This window comes from Callionymus lyra, chromosome 10 (genome assembly GCF_982586985.1).
Source record: "Callionymus lyra chromosome 10, fCalLyr1.hap1.1, whole genome shotgun sequence".
Classification (NCBI taxonomy): domain Eukaryota; kingdom Metazoa; phylum Chordata; class Actinopteri; order Syngnathiformes; family Callionymidae; genus Callionymus; species Callionymus lyra.
Window position 1 is genome coordinate 92,358 of NC_141827.1, and position 13,740 is coordinate 106,097.

Consider the following 13,740-nt stretch of genomic DNA (forward strand, 5'->3'; position numbering starts at 1 on the left):
GCAGCAGTATTTTACAATATCACTGTTCCTTGAAACACTTTACGTTGATGTTACACAATCAAACAGGTACAAACTATTTCATTCAAATGTTTTTTTCCTAATACTGCCCTAATAATGAATGAATTTGAACACTCAAGATTTAAATATATTGATACTGTACCAGGTTACGTGAATGAATGTCCTTTGGTTATGAACCAGCTTTTTATTGGTGGATTGTGCTCAGGCTAGTGGTCTGTGAGTCTGAGCTGCTTTCACAAGGGTTAGCTCGCGTCCATGGTTTAGTCCTCGCTCGTCTTCTTGTCAATATAAATGTTTTATGTGGTAAAAAGTATCATGTAAGCGTTCTGTTGACGTTTCTTTAACCCATAACAATATTTTAAAGAGACGTTCGCATATGCAGCGAGTGACGTCATCACAAGTGGAGACGATATTGTAGCTACAACGGATTTCTTGTGTTTCCTGACTAAAAGGAACGACCCCCGAACGACGCAAACACTGCTGATTGGCTGAGCTGACCCGACCCACTCCTGTGCTGGTGGGTCAACCATAAGATATTACAAAATAATCATTTTTATCTTGAAGAAAAAAAGATCACAGAAGTATGTTACTGCAGAGTTGAGAGGAAACTCTGGTCACTTATTCCTAATTTAAAATACCGTACAAACCTGTACTGTATGTGTTTTGGATTGTGGAAGGAAACCAGAGCAGCTTGAAGCTCATACACATTCCACAAAGTTGTGTCAAACCCACCAGGCTGTGAGGTGTTGTAAACTAACCACTACATCGCTGTGAGCTGAGCTACTGAGCTGTTCTTTCAAGTTTTGAAATGATCAATCCTTTTTTTTTATCTTCACTAGAACAATATGGCGAAACTAATGAACGCTGAAGAATGATCTCGTTGTTGTTGAACCTGCAACATCGCGGCTTCTGCCGGAGCTGAAAGCTGTTCTTCACAGAAACCGAGTTTTAATTGACAGCTTCTATTGGCTCTCTATATTAGCAAGGATACGACAGTCTTGAGGGGCCTTTTCGTGCGCCTGAAGAGCCTGACGGCGCTGCAATGATACTCCCAGTGGTCCTAAAACCCCAACCTTAATTGGATTACCTCAGCAGAAAAAAGGAGGAGATAATGAAAAGAGTTGGGGAGAAGCAACTGTTCCGACTCTGGAGCAATCAAATCACGTCAGCCACAGAGTTTGCAAATGACTCTGATTGCCACTGAGCCTGCCAAGATCCTGAAGGTAAAACCACTCAAACTCTACAAGTTTCAAACAATTAGAATCACTTCCAGCTTCATCAAAGTGCAAGTCAGAGGGACCCGTTCAGCGGCTGTCGATGGTAGAGGCGTAATGGAGGCAGCTGGCGACGTATCTGTGATCGGCTTTTTAATTAGGGATGAACTAAACGTGGGCTAAAATATGTTCACACATTTGTTGTTGTTTGTTTTTCTCAGCTTGTGGCCAAGCTAGCCCAGCAAATGCTACTTCTGTAGCAAAGTGAGGGTTAGGTTTAGGTTTAGAGTCTTAATAATGAGCAGCATATTGTCAAATAACCCTTAATTAACTTTAGTATGATCTCCATGAAGATCTTTTGTCAAATAGAAGCAAATATGTGTCTGTCATATAACCCCAAAACTACTGAAAACCTTCACAGAGAGGTCAGTGTAATTATTTAAGGAATTAACACAAAGAACAAACAAGACTTTTATCTTATATCAATAGTAAGGTGATGATAAATTAATAGATGTTCTTTATTATGCCTGTGATTGCATTTCCTCTCAGTGAGTCCCTTTGCCTTCCAAGGTTCATAGACAGATGAACCGACTGCAAATATGTGAATGACTTATTATGAGTAAAAAAAAAGGTTTTACTGTTTCCTTTCACTATTACCAGATTTGCTTGACTCATTCTTTTCAACATCCAGTGCCTGTGACTCTAATGAAACCAGTTCAGTTTTCTCAGAGAACACAATAAAATAAAAATGCTTCTCAATTTCAAACTCAAATAAATGGTCCCATGACCTCATGTGTGATGTCATCAGCAAACATGAGGAGGTTTGACAAGAGTTTGGACTTCATCAGAACCATCTGCTGACAGGAATGTTACTTCGCTTGGCACAACCTCCACCGATCACACCACACGCCGCCCGAGATTGAAAAGACGACGCCGGAGCAGGTGTTGATTCCCAGCGCGAGGCTTAGTCGAAGTGAAACAGCTGGATCTTAAACAGCTTCAGTCCAAACAGTCGGGAAACATTTAAAATCCTACAACCTCATTTCAGTGTTGTTCCTCACAAGCTTGTTTTTAATTAGCAGTTTAAACCAGCTTTGGTTCGCTCACCTACAGGATCACGACAGAACCGTTGTCTTACCTCCAGAATGTGGCGGCGGACCACAAAGAAGGACGACGCCCTGACCCTCACGGACCGACACGGAGCTTCTTCGGTGGGTCTTGAAGTTTTCCAAGTCTAGAATTGAAGAAACAAAAGAGCAATAATGTATGAACTCATGTAATGGTAGGTTCTTGCACAGACATCAGGCCAGTGTGTGTTTCATCAAGAAACATGACATCATTTAAAAATAAGGCTCATGATAGACGAGCAAAACTCCTACTTTTCTGTCAGAGCAGTTCATCAGATGTGGAGGAACGAACTCCCACTGGTTTAAGAGAATTTTCACAACATTCACTGGCAGTTATTTTGACAAAGAAAAACATTGATGAACCTGAACATCTTCGCACAAAAAGGTTCCCAAAGGTTCACCAGATAAGAGAACAAAACTTCCTTTGCAAACCAAAAGGCGAGAGAAGGCCTGAGGCGACGCCTGAGGTCACGTCACCACCTCTCGTGCTTCAGCAGGATTTACAAAGTTTGGATTGAAAGGTTTCAGCAGAAGGTTTTGGACAAGAGTGTGCTCTGAACCTGAGGTTCTGTTTTAAAACAGCTACACATTGTGTTTGGCCAAAAGAAGGACGACAAACTTCCGAATCATGGACTGTGTAGATGAACCAGAACATATTTAAAACTGGACATGCATCAGATTATTGAAAAACAATCTGTGATTATTTTCCTAAATATTCCGATTGAAAAAAATGATTCCAAATTAAATCGAATGTCCTCTTTTTTATTTTTTTCAATACAATAAATAAGTCAAATTAAAAAGGAATAATTTGTGATGGTTCGGATAAGTGTTAAGTAGAAGTTATTAAGCCATTTTAAAGATAAAGGCTGTAATTGAATACAGTGGCAACAATTAAATATTTGTTGATGTTGATATTGTATTTCTCCACTATAGTCTTAAACTGTAAAGTGTCTTGAGATAACTTTTTTATAAGACACTTTCAATTAAATTGAATGAATTTTATTGGGAACAAACATTTAGATTAAGACAAATCAGGCCTTTATCAATGAGGAGCAAATACTTCCATTAAAGAATGAACATTGACCTCTTTATTCCACCAGTTCCTATTTTATTTTCTAAATAAAACTACAATATCCATGAATCAATTTATCGACGCACAAGCCGCACTAACTTTTATATCTTTTTATTTTTACGATGGTGTTTGTACGTCTGAAGCTACGATTCACTATGGTTACTTACTAACACTCCTATGCATGTTTCAATGTCATTGTTTATATAAATTAAACACTTTTATGTCATTTAGGACAACTTTCCCATTTCTGGAACAGTCCACATGGAGCGAGTTGTGTCTTGTGTCAATCTTTCTACATTAGTTTTGGTCCAATGTCAAGGGGATCCAAACGTGTTCTAGGCAATAATTAAAGGTCTTTAAGTGTGTATTTTACAATAAATGAAATACTTTCTGAATACATTCCTATAAATATGAATACAAAATAATATCCACGTCGCCCAAACCAGATCCAAACCTGTGCTTTAATAAAAACACACTTGACGCTCATTACTGAAAAAAGCTGCGCCACCCAGTGAACAAATAACGAAACTGATCCGAATTAACAAATGAAATTAACCTTTTCACAAAGACCAAATATTTCCACATCTCCGTGGAAAAATGTCCAAAAGTTACCGAGATTGTTTATTCCTGTATTTCTGTTGTAGAATTGTCACAGTTTTGGTACAACATGAATCCATTAATAATGGATGAAACATTAACAAAGGCCAGAGTTATTGTTGTATCGGTTAATAAAGTATCCGTTACCACGTGTGCAAAATGACTTGCTATGATGAGCCGTAATCATCTGTAGCTTCATGTTCAACCTGAGAGGTTATAGTCGCTCGCCTGCTCTTGATGTGACGCATCAAAGAGTGGAAGCGTCTCAGCGTTGAAATTCATCTTCCATACGATTGAAATTCTACCATAAACAAGATTAATTGGTCACATTCTTCGCACATACACTTGGCCTGATTTACAAAAACGATGCTGGGATTGTTGCCGACTCTGGTAATTGCACGAGTCGAGGTCCCAGCGTGAGCCTAAATGCAATCCATGAAGAAATGTTTGAATTAATAGCGACATGTGATAATATAGGCGGCGATCACGGTGGTGTCGCGGAGCAGGAATAGGTTTCACACATGAGAGAGTGTAATAGCCGCGAGTGTGATCACGTTACCTTTCATTTTCCACCACAATCTCCCGAAGAAGATTCTGGTCGTACGAGCCGGTGTCGGTTCACTCTGCTGGTCACTTCACTCAAGCAAGATTCAACTGTTCAAGTCAAGTCGAGTTCTTTTATTGTCAAATATGCTGAAGATTAACTCGACTGCGACATCAGCGCTAAACTCTCTGTTTTTGCCGTGTTGAAAATTGGCCTTTAAAGCTCTTTTGAACGTAGATTTTCTCAAAGAATGATGTCATTGCTGAATTGTGCCTATAAATGAACTTCAATTTGGGCAAATTAATCTTTATTGACCTTTATTTTTAAGGCGACACATATGGTCCGTCCACGACCACCAGAGTGCAGGACCTGTCGCCGCAAACCTGCAACCAATGGACTTTACAAATGAGGTCAGTGATTAGTTCGGCTCCGAGTGATCCTGATGTGAAATGATTGTCTCAGTGATTTATGGAGACGACCATGAGGTCAGTTATTACGTGTCACGTCAACGACAAGTCAATTAATTGCATTTATTTATTGCTCAATACAGCTGTTGGACGTTTAAACGACTAGCTTTTCCTGAAAATACAATCTTGGTTTAATTCATGTGTATTTTCTTAATGATTTGAAGTTGCTCATGTGATAAAATACTGAAGGACTCACTGTGACGGAAACATTAAGAGGAATTTAATGTCAGTAAATTCCAGCCCTTTCGTAATTCTGTTGCGTTACTAGATCGATGGTCAATAGTACTACGAGCAGATACATCGTACATCACAAATCTTTGTCGTCAAACTTTTCCACAAAAACTTTCCCCTTTTTTCTCTGCTCATGGAACCCAATCTCAACATCTCAGGCAAATTCAGGAAAATCACTTTGCGGTAGATGGAATTTTTTGTTTCGGAAATAAATATATATATATATATATATATATATATATATATACATATAATGCATATAGATGGATATAGACTTAAAAAACATATTTCATGTTGTATTGTATATGTTTCACACATAAATAACAGTAACTGTAAGACAAACGTAATTAATGATGCACTTTTAAAACTTTAAGACACAATTACTTTGACATTTTATCGAGAAATAAAAAAATATTTGGAGGTAAAAAGACAACGTTTTTTTTATGAAATTTACAAAACTTGTAACAAAACATAATACAAACATTATAATGGGAGAGAAAGTGTCGAAGGAAAGTCTGCTTATGTAAATGTACAAATGAACATTGAAGGTGAAAGAATAAAAGCTTCTAAAAGTGTCCTCAGTGAACCAACTGTTTAAAAGGAGAGAAGAAGCATCAGCAGGACATGTTGGTTCCTCACATTCACAAACAAAGAAGTCTGGTGTCAGTCGACTGATGTGTGTCACAACAAGAATTGTTGCTGCTCTGTTGCTATCACTCAGCACCGACTGAGCACAAACGCACACATTGATGGAGAGTAAAAACTATGAGTAAAATACAACGAGGAAAACAGTCAACGTGGTGAGTTTTCAGTTGACTTTTGTTCTCATAAGAGTCGGAAATGTTTCCATAAAGACTGAAGTGCAGATTTATTAGACGTCATTCTTGACAAGAAATAGTTTTAACAGATTCTTCAAACACCTGCATTTTTGTGCAGCTGCTCTGGTGAGTGAAATAAATGACACACACGTGACTCTATTGAATCATCAGTGTGTGTGTGTGTGTGTGTGTGACTCTATTGTATCATCAGTGTGTGTGTGTGTGTGTGTGACTCTATTGTATCATCAGTGTGTGTTGTTGTGATGTGTGACTCTATTGTATCATCAGTGTGTGTGTGTTGTTGTGATGTGTGACTCTATTGTATCATCAGTGTGTTGTTGTGATGCGTGACTCTATTGTATCATCAGTGTGTGTGTTGTTGTTGTGATGTGTGACTCTATTGTATCATCAGTGTGTGTGTGTTGTTGTGATGTGTGACTCTATTGTATCATCAGTGTGTGTGTGTTGTTGTGATGTGTGACTCTATTGTATCATCAGTGTGTTGTTGTGATGTGTGACTCTATTGTATCATCAGAGTGTGTTGTTGTGATGTGTGACTCTATTGTATCATCAGTGTGTTGTTGTGATGTGTGACTTTATTGTATCATCAGTGTGTGTGTGTTGTTGTGATGTGACTCTATTGTATCAGTGTGTGTGTTGTTGTGATGTGTGACTCTATTGTATCATCAGAGTGTGTTGTTGTGATGTGTGACTCTATTGTATCAGTGTGTGTGTTGTTGTGATGTGTGACTCTATTATATCATCAGTGTGTTGTTGTGAGGTTTGTCACAGCATGTCATCGATCGTATCCACCTCCAAGGGAATCTTTGTATAAACAAAGTGTGATTACAGCTGGAGGATTGAAGACATTATTACATCATCATGGACTCTTGTAACCTCTCGTTCGTCCAGATTTCAGAGCAACTTTATAAAGTAATAAGTTCAAAAAAGTCGTTATGAGGAAGATTTCTACATTGACTTCATGTCAGGAGAGTTCAGTTCATTATTGGTTGATCTTTAAAGCGAGGGGAAGAAAAGAAACATGAGTGACAAGGACATGATGGATGAGAAATATTAGTGATCAAGATACCAGGCAAAAAGAAGAGAGTTTAAGATATATATATATATTTTTTTTGTTAATTTTTGGAGGGGAAGGAATTTAATTCAAAAATGTAAACATGTGTATTTTATAAATGTAGCCATTAGTTTTAAATCATTAAAAGAGCCAATTTACTATTTAACATGTTTTTTTAAGTGGATGCTCCTGATTTTCTGTGAATTATTATCTGCTGTAACTATTATTCAAAGTTTAAATTCACATGATTTGATTCATGTTGTAATTTCTATTTTCTCTTCCCTACAAAAACACAGAGTCTGTCATTGAACCAGAATAATTTTGCGTCTGAGTTCAGTCCACAGATGGTCTGACAAATTATCTTTCACGAGCCACATTTACTCGCAGACTTTATTCCAATTTTGAACCTTTTTTATTTACCTGAGAAACATTTCCTTCATGACATGAACAAATGAAGACACGTGGAAATAAAAATGTGTTCGAAGAAGCATCTGTTAAGTATTTTTGATTTGATTGAAAAACACATTTTACATTATAATTAGTTTGATACAACAATAATTGATGCTTTTGTAAACGGCACAATTTTTAAAGAAATCACTAAAATTGTACTTTGCATCACTGTGCTCACAAAATATCATTTTAGCAAATATGGATTGATATTGATAATGTTTTATATTTCAATTGCTGATTGATCTAATCAATTTAGTGTTTCCGAATTTTAAGGAAATATTATTATATTATACATATATATGTATAATGTATATGTATATGTATATATCATTATATATCATTATGAAGGAGAAACATTTGTAATAAATGCAATATTCTACTTCAAACATTGAGCCACAGCTAAAGAGCAGTTTGTTGGTCACATGACTCACAGACTGATCACAGAAACTTACTTCATGATTCATGATGTTTCAAAATTAAAAGAAAAAAAAAGTTAACATTGAGTTCAAACCTCTATAAGTGAAAAAGAGGCCCTTAGTTGCCTAAAGATCTGAATTGTATTTAATTCAAGTATGATTTGATGTTTTTACTTCTTCATCTTTACTAACTAAAGAAAAGGCTGATGGTCGTCACTGTGAATGTATTTCTTTCTTGTCAGTTCATCCACGATTGTGACGCATCCGTGTCCGCTCGCTTTCAAAGAGGCTCAAAATGATGTTGAAATTCAGCTTTTTTGTGTTTGGTTAAATAATCCAATGTCTTTCTTTGGAACTCCCACTGAGTGTGATTTGAAAGCTCGACGGAAGGTTAGATAAAAGAACATGTGGCATCAAAGGGAGACAGTTTGTTCCAAAAAAGTAGTTTTCGGTGCTTGTTTTTTTAGGAAGATCAAAGCCGTTGTGATTTGTCAAGTGTCTCCTTCAGCAGAGCTACTGATGGCAGCAGTGTCACTGAGCTGAAAGCATCTGCACTGGTCGTCAAAGCCTCTCCACCCCTGGCCCGGGACCCTCAACCCTTCACCCTTCACCCTCCACCCTTCACCCTCAACCAAAATGTCCGAGGAGCTTTGTTTGGGAAGAAGATCCACAGACATGGTGAGCGAGGCGATGCGTCCGTTGGCTTCACATGAAATGACTCAAAACACTCTTTTTTTAGCGGCGATCACAGCTGTGCCCAGGCTCACTTCGGGTTCAAAAGTGAAGCATAAAAGCACAGTTTGCCGGCGAGAAGCTTCACAAACAGCATATTGCATTATTTCCAGGGGCTTGAAAGGCTGCACATGGAAGCCCCTGGAAATTAAAGCTCCTCTCAGATTAGACGCTAATGTTTCCGACACAAAAGCTTGTGTAATTTCCAAAGAAAGGAGTCGACTTGCATGATTAATGGCGCTGGAACAAGAGGAAGTGATGTCCCGTCCACATCCATTAGCATCAATTATTCCAAACCTGGGCCGGCAGTACAAACAATGCTGCGGATTAGATGATGATCACATCTCCGACATGTGAGCTTTCTAAATGCCAACACGACTTATCATAGTTGAGCAGCCCGTCCCGCTGAGACGCCACATCCATTACTACCTGACGCCACCGTCTGCAGGATTGTGTGTCAACATGTGTGCGTCTGGAACATGTGTGTGAAGTGATTTGTGTAAGGATTTTATGTTTTAGTAAATCATGTCGAACCTAGAGTCATAACATAATAATGATCATTATTGTTATGAATTTGAAGAGAAAACTATACGTAGATCAACTGCAAACATATTTCTCTCCGGTAAAAGGAAGTTGGAGTTCGAACCATTATCTGTTTACACCTCGTTGACTCGGTCAATACTCTCTGGATTAACACAACAGCTGAAGGGAACGATTTATTTGCATTTAAACGAGCTTCATATTTCCCCGGCAGGAGTCGAGACTGAAATATTCTCTCCACGGCAATGAGACAAGAAGAGACTTTACAAAGGATGTAAATGTGTAACTGGGTTGTGTAGAGACTATTTTAAAGACGCGTAAATGAATGTTAAACCACAACAGCTGATACTATTCCTTGTACTTGGAGTTACACTCCATCTACTACAATCTACCAGTACTACTCTTAACGACTAGAGAAGTACTGAGCTAATACATACAGTATATATACTTGCTTCTAGTAACCATTTGTTCATCCAGACACAGGGTTTGTCGTCCTAAAACATTGAAGGTACAGACGTGTGTATGAATCATGGCTCGCAGATCCTTTACATAATCACTGATAACCGATCGATAGAAATACTAATCAAGGGCAGCGAGGATCGAACGCTGAGCCGCCGGCCATCAGTTATCTCCGCCTCAGGGGGTCGACAGCAGCGACCAGGAGCGTCATCCATCAAAAGTTTGAGACGCAAATGGAGGAGATGCTGAGTGTCTGGAGTCCTGCCAGTCTCTGAGGACAACCTTGAAGGCATCAGACAAACCAATGTTAGCAGAGGAAACAAAGCTGACGTTTAGTCTTGAGTTCCTCGGTCACGAATCAGGCCGCAGAGAAGATGCACTTTTTCACTAAAACTGTTGTTTCATGCAGGAGTAAAGAAAGTGACTCGTTGAGTTCAAGACCATAGTGTTGCATGAAGATTATTAAAGCAGGAGAATAATTAATGTAAGGACTACGTTGAAGCTAACAAGCCTGCAAAACACACACCATCACCCGCGCAGTAAAAATCACTCAGAACCCACTTGTAGAACCAGTAACGTTCGCTTCCAACAACAAGCCCCTGAAATAAAACAAATGAAACTGAGAATCACTGACTTTAGCTTCTATTAACGACTCTGTCGACATCAAACGTCTCATTTATCTGCTCGAGGCGAACACGTCGTGATGCGACGTAAACATCTGACAAAAAGTTATTCCCAACATTTTAATGAATATAATAGAGTCACTGTTACACATGAATCCTGGAAATCAATTTTACTTTTCCACATCAAAACAACACGACTAGAATAAAGGTTAAAGGTTTAAAAAAAGGGAAAAGTTGTGTGTATATAGATTAACACAACAGCTGTGTATATATATATATATACATTAACACAATCAATTTAGTAAACTGTCCATGAATGTCTTGCTGTTCTTTTACTTCTGCATTGGCTTCCCTTGTTTAAAACCAGGTGTTGCTTCAACAGGTTAAATCTTACCCACAATGCCGTGCGTGGCAAACGCATCTAGTCAGGAATTAAAGGCAGAAACACGTTGTGATTTTGTTGAGCTCCAGATATTCCATTAAATAATCTTATGGCCACCATTTTATAATCTAACAAAATAAACCTGAACAAGGCTCATCGCAATAACTTAACATTATTTCCATAAAACTACATCAATTTTTACTAATTTATTTGTAACTTTGGATTAAAACAAATCCACCTGTTTGCTACCTTATATTATTAGTTAACCTGCGTTCTCTACTTTTATAAACTTGAAAATTATATCTTGCCGTATAAAGTCTCTCATAAACTATTATTTTGGGGAAGTTGGTGGAAGATGTGACTTCAAAAGAGAAATGAAGAAGCAGAGACTTCATCTGGAGCAAAATGACTTCCTGGATCCAGACTATCATCACTGAGAGCTGAGATTGGAAGTAATGTAGACTTTGACCTCCAGCTCTCTCACACACACACACACAGATCCTGGTGTGTGATCAGACGCAGACATTCATCTAATCTTCGTGAGACACTAGGAGAATATTATTTATTTCCTGTCATTACAAGAACATATTTATTAAAGTGAGGTTTTAGTCATTCATTTTTTTTAATTGAAAATGTATTGAAACATTATGGAGACCAGTGGGATCCTGAGAAAGAAGATTCATAACGACATCTTGAGGTGTGTGTTAAGAATCTGGTGGTACTAAAGGTATCATGATATATAGTGATAGTGTAGTAACAAGTATATATGTCTAGTATTGTCCAGTACTTGACTCTGGTGTTGTGATAGTGTAGTAACAAGTATATATGTGTAGTATTGTCCAGTACTTGACTCTGGTGTTGTGATAATGTAGTAACAAGTATATATGTGTAGTATTGTCCAGTACTTGACTCTAGTGTTGTGATAGTGTAGTAACAAGTATATATGTGTAGTATTGTCCAGTACTTGACTCTGGTGTTGTGATAGTGTAGTAACAAGTATATATGTGTAGTATTGTCCAGTACTTGACTCTGGTGTTGTGATAGTGTAGTAACACGTATATATGTGTAGTATTGTCCAGTACTTGACTCTGGTGTTGTGATAGTGTAGTAACAAGTATATATGTGTAGTATTGTCCAGTACTTGACTCTGGTGTTGTGATAGTGTAGTAACAAGTATATATGTGTAGTATTGTTGAGTACTTGACTCTGGTGTTGTAGAATTTTCATTTGTTTTCAAATCAAAATATGCCCAAACATCAGCTTCAAAAGCTGCTGGACTGTATCCTCTCGTCCTCAGTCATCACCAGGTGCTCACAGTAATTTCTTACTTTATTCTTTCTTAATCTCCGGTGGATGTAATGACTGCTGCCATCTAGAGGCCGGAAGTTTAATTGCAACAGAAACAAACGCTGTGAATATTTTCAGGTTAATTGTTAATATATTTTTAAATATGCTGTTAACACTTTATTGAAATATAAACCTTAAACAAATTCCGATTTGAAAAAGAAAGATTTAAAAGCCAAATTAAACCAAGCAAACTTACTATCGGGAGGATTGAGGTTGAAGTGTCTTGCTCAAGGGCTCAACGGCACAATTATATCTGGAGCCACACACCTGCCAACAGGTAACTGATGAGACGGAAAACTGCTGATCTTTCGTGAATATCTTCAACTTCACTTGGAAATGTAAAGTCTTTTTTTTCCACTCCAGAGAAATGTTTTTGTAAGTATTATAAACTCCATTAGCAAATCCAATCTCCTTCAGTGCATGTTGCTGCTATTATGTCGCGCCTCGTGGATCCACTGGAGCGTCTTCATCCGAGCCGTGAATCAAGAGATGCTTTGAGCTCAAACAATTACTCCGACAAGAGCAGCTGATGCCACTTTCTGTAGGATCAGCTGTTTTCATTACGGGTCACCATGTATCTTCAAAGGTTGCTCTGATGAAGCTCTGACCATGTAATCGTTTGTTGTTCAGTCGGTGACGAGAGTCTGAGGAGAGAAATCTGTTCCGTCACGTGGTTTCAAACACCAGTGACTTCTTCATAACTGACTTCTATCAAGTGTGAGTCATTTGTGGTGTCGATGAAGTGAATAACTGAACCTAACAACATAAACACACATCACACAGACATACACATGTGTTACATGTATTTAAACATACACACATGTAACACTGAAACACTCCTACACATATTTCTATACTTGTAAAAATAATGATACAACAAACTCATTCAACCAGACTCACATTTTAGCATCAAAGAACAAATGTTACAAACACAACAACACAAGTTAAACCAGAATAGAAAAAAAAGACTTTTATAAATGGAGTTCAACACATACAAATATCTATTATACAAATTAACATTATAAATACTATTGACTGCACCAAACAATGTTATAATAATAATAACAATAATAACAATAATAATATTTATAAACAATAAATGAATCCAAAGACAAACACATTTTAACTCATTAACACACAAAACATGTAGATTAAATAATATGATCCGACAACAACCTCTTCCACGCTTTACAACAAACACAATCACACAAACACACAGGACACAAGCATGAGGCAAATAAAAAAACTCCACAAAATACACAACACATCTTATGAATTGATGAAAAATACAGCTGTGAACTTTAACAAGTTGAGATCTGGACGTGTGTAACAAATTCATGATAAATATCTGATGCTCTGAAAAGTCTCATGTTTTGATGAACAACGATATTTGATGGTCCAGTCATTCCTGCTCCTTTTCAAATGGTTTTCTTGACCTTTAACCTCCGCGTCACAGCGAGTTAATTAAGCTACAGGAGTGAAGAAGATGAACGACACTCGAGTCTGAGTCTGACGACAACTGAAGGCTCGTAAGGTCAGAGTCTCAACAATTGATGGAAGTGTCATCGCATCATCGGAAGCAGCTCCAACATCCACTGCAGTCCAGTGACACACACACGCACGCACAC

The 13,740-nt window shown here is 37.8% G+C and overlaps 1 protein-coding gene across 1 annotated transcript in view; it reads right to left on the reverse strand.

Moving 5' to 3' along the window:
• The window catches only part of LOC148069836 (contactin-4-like), a 118,539-nt gene that overhangs the window by 62,681 nt on the left and 42,118 nt on the right, over window positions 1–13,740 (reverse strand). Inside the window, exon 5 of the mRNA XM_087801558.1 lies at window positions 2,371–2,466. Coding sequence (XP_087657684.1) covers window positions 2,371–2,466 — 96 coding nt within the window. The remainder of the gene's footprint in view (window positions 1–2,370; window positions 2,467–13,740) is intronic.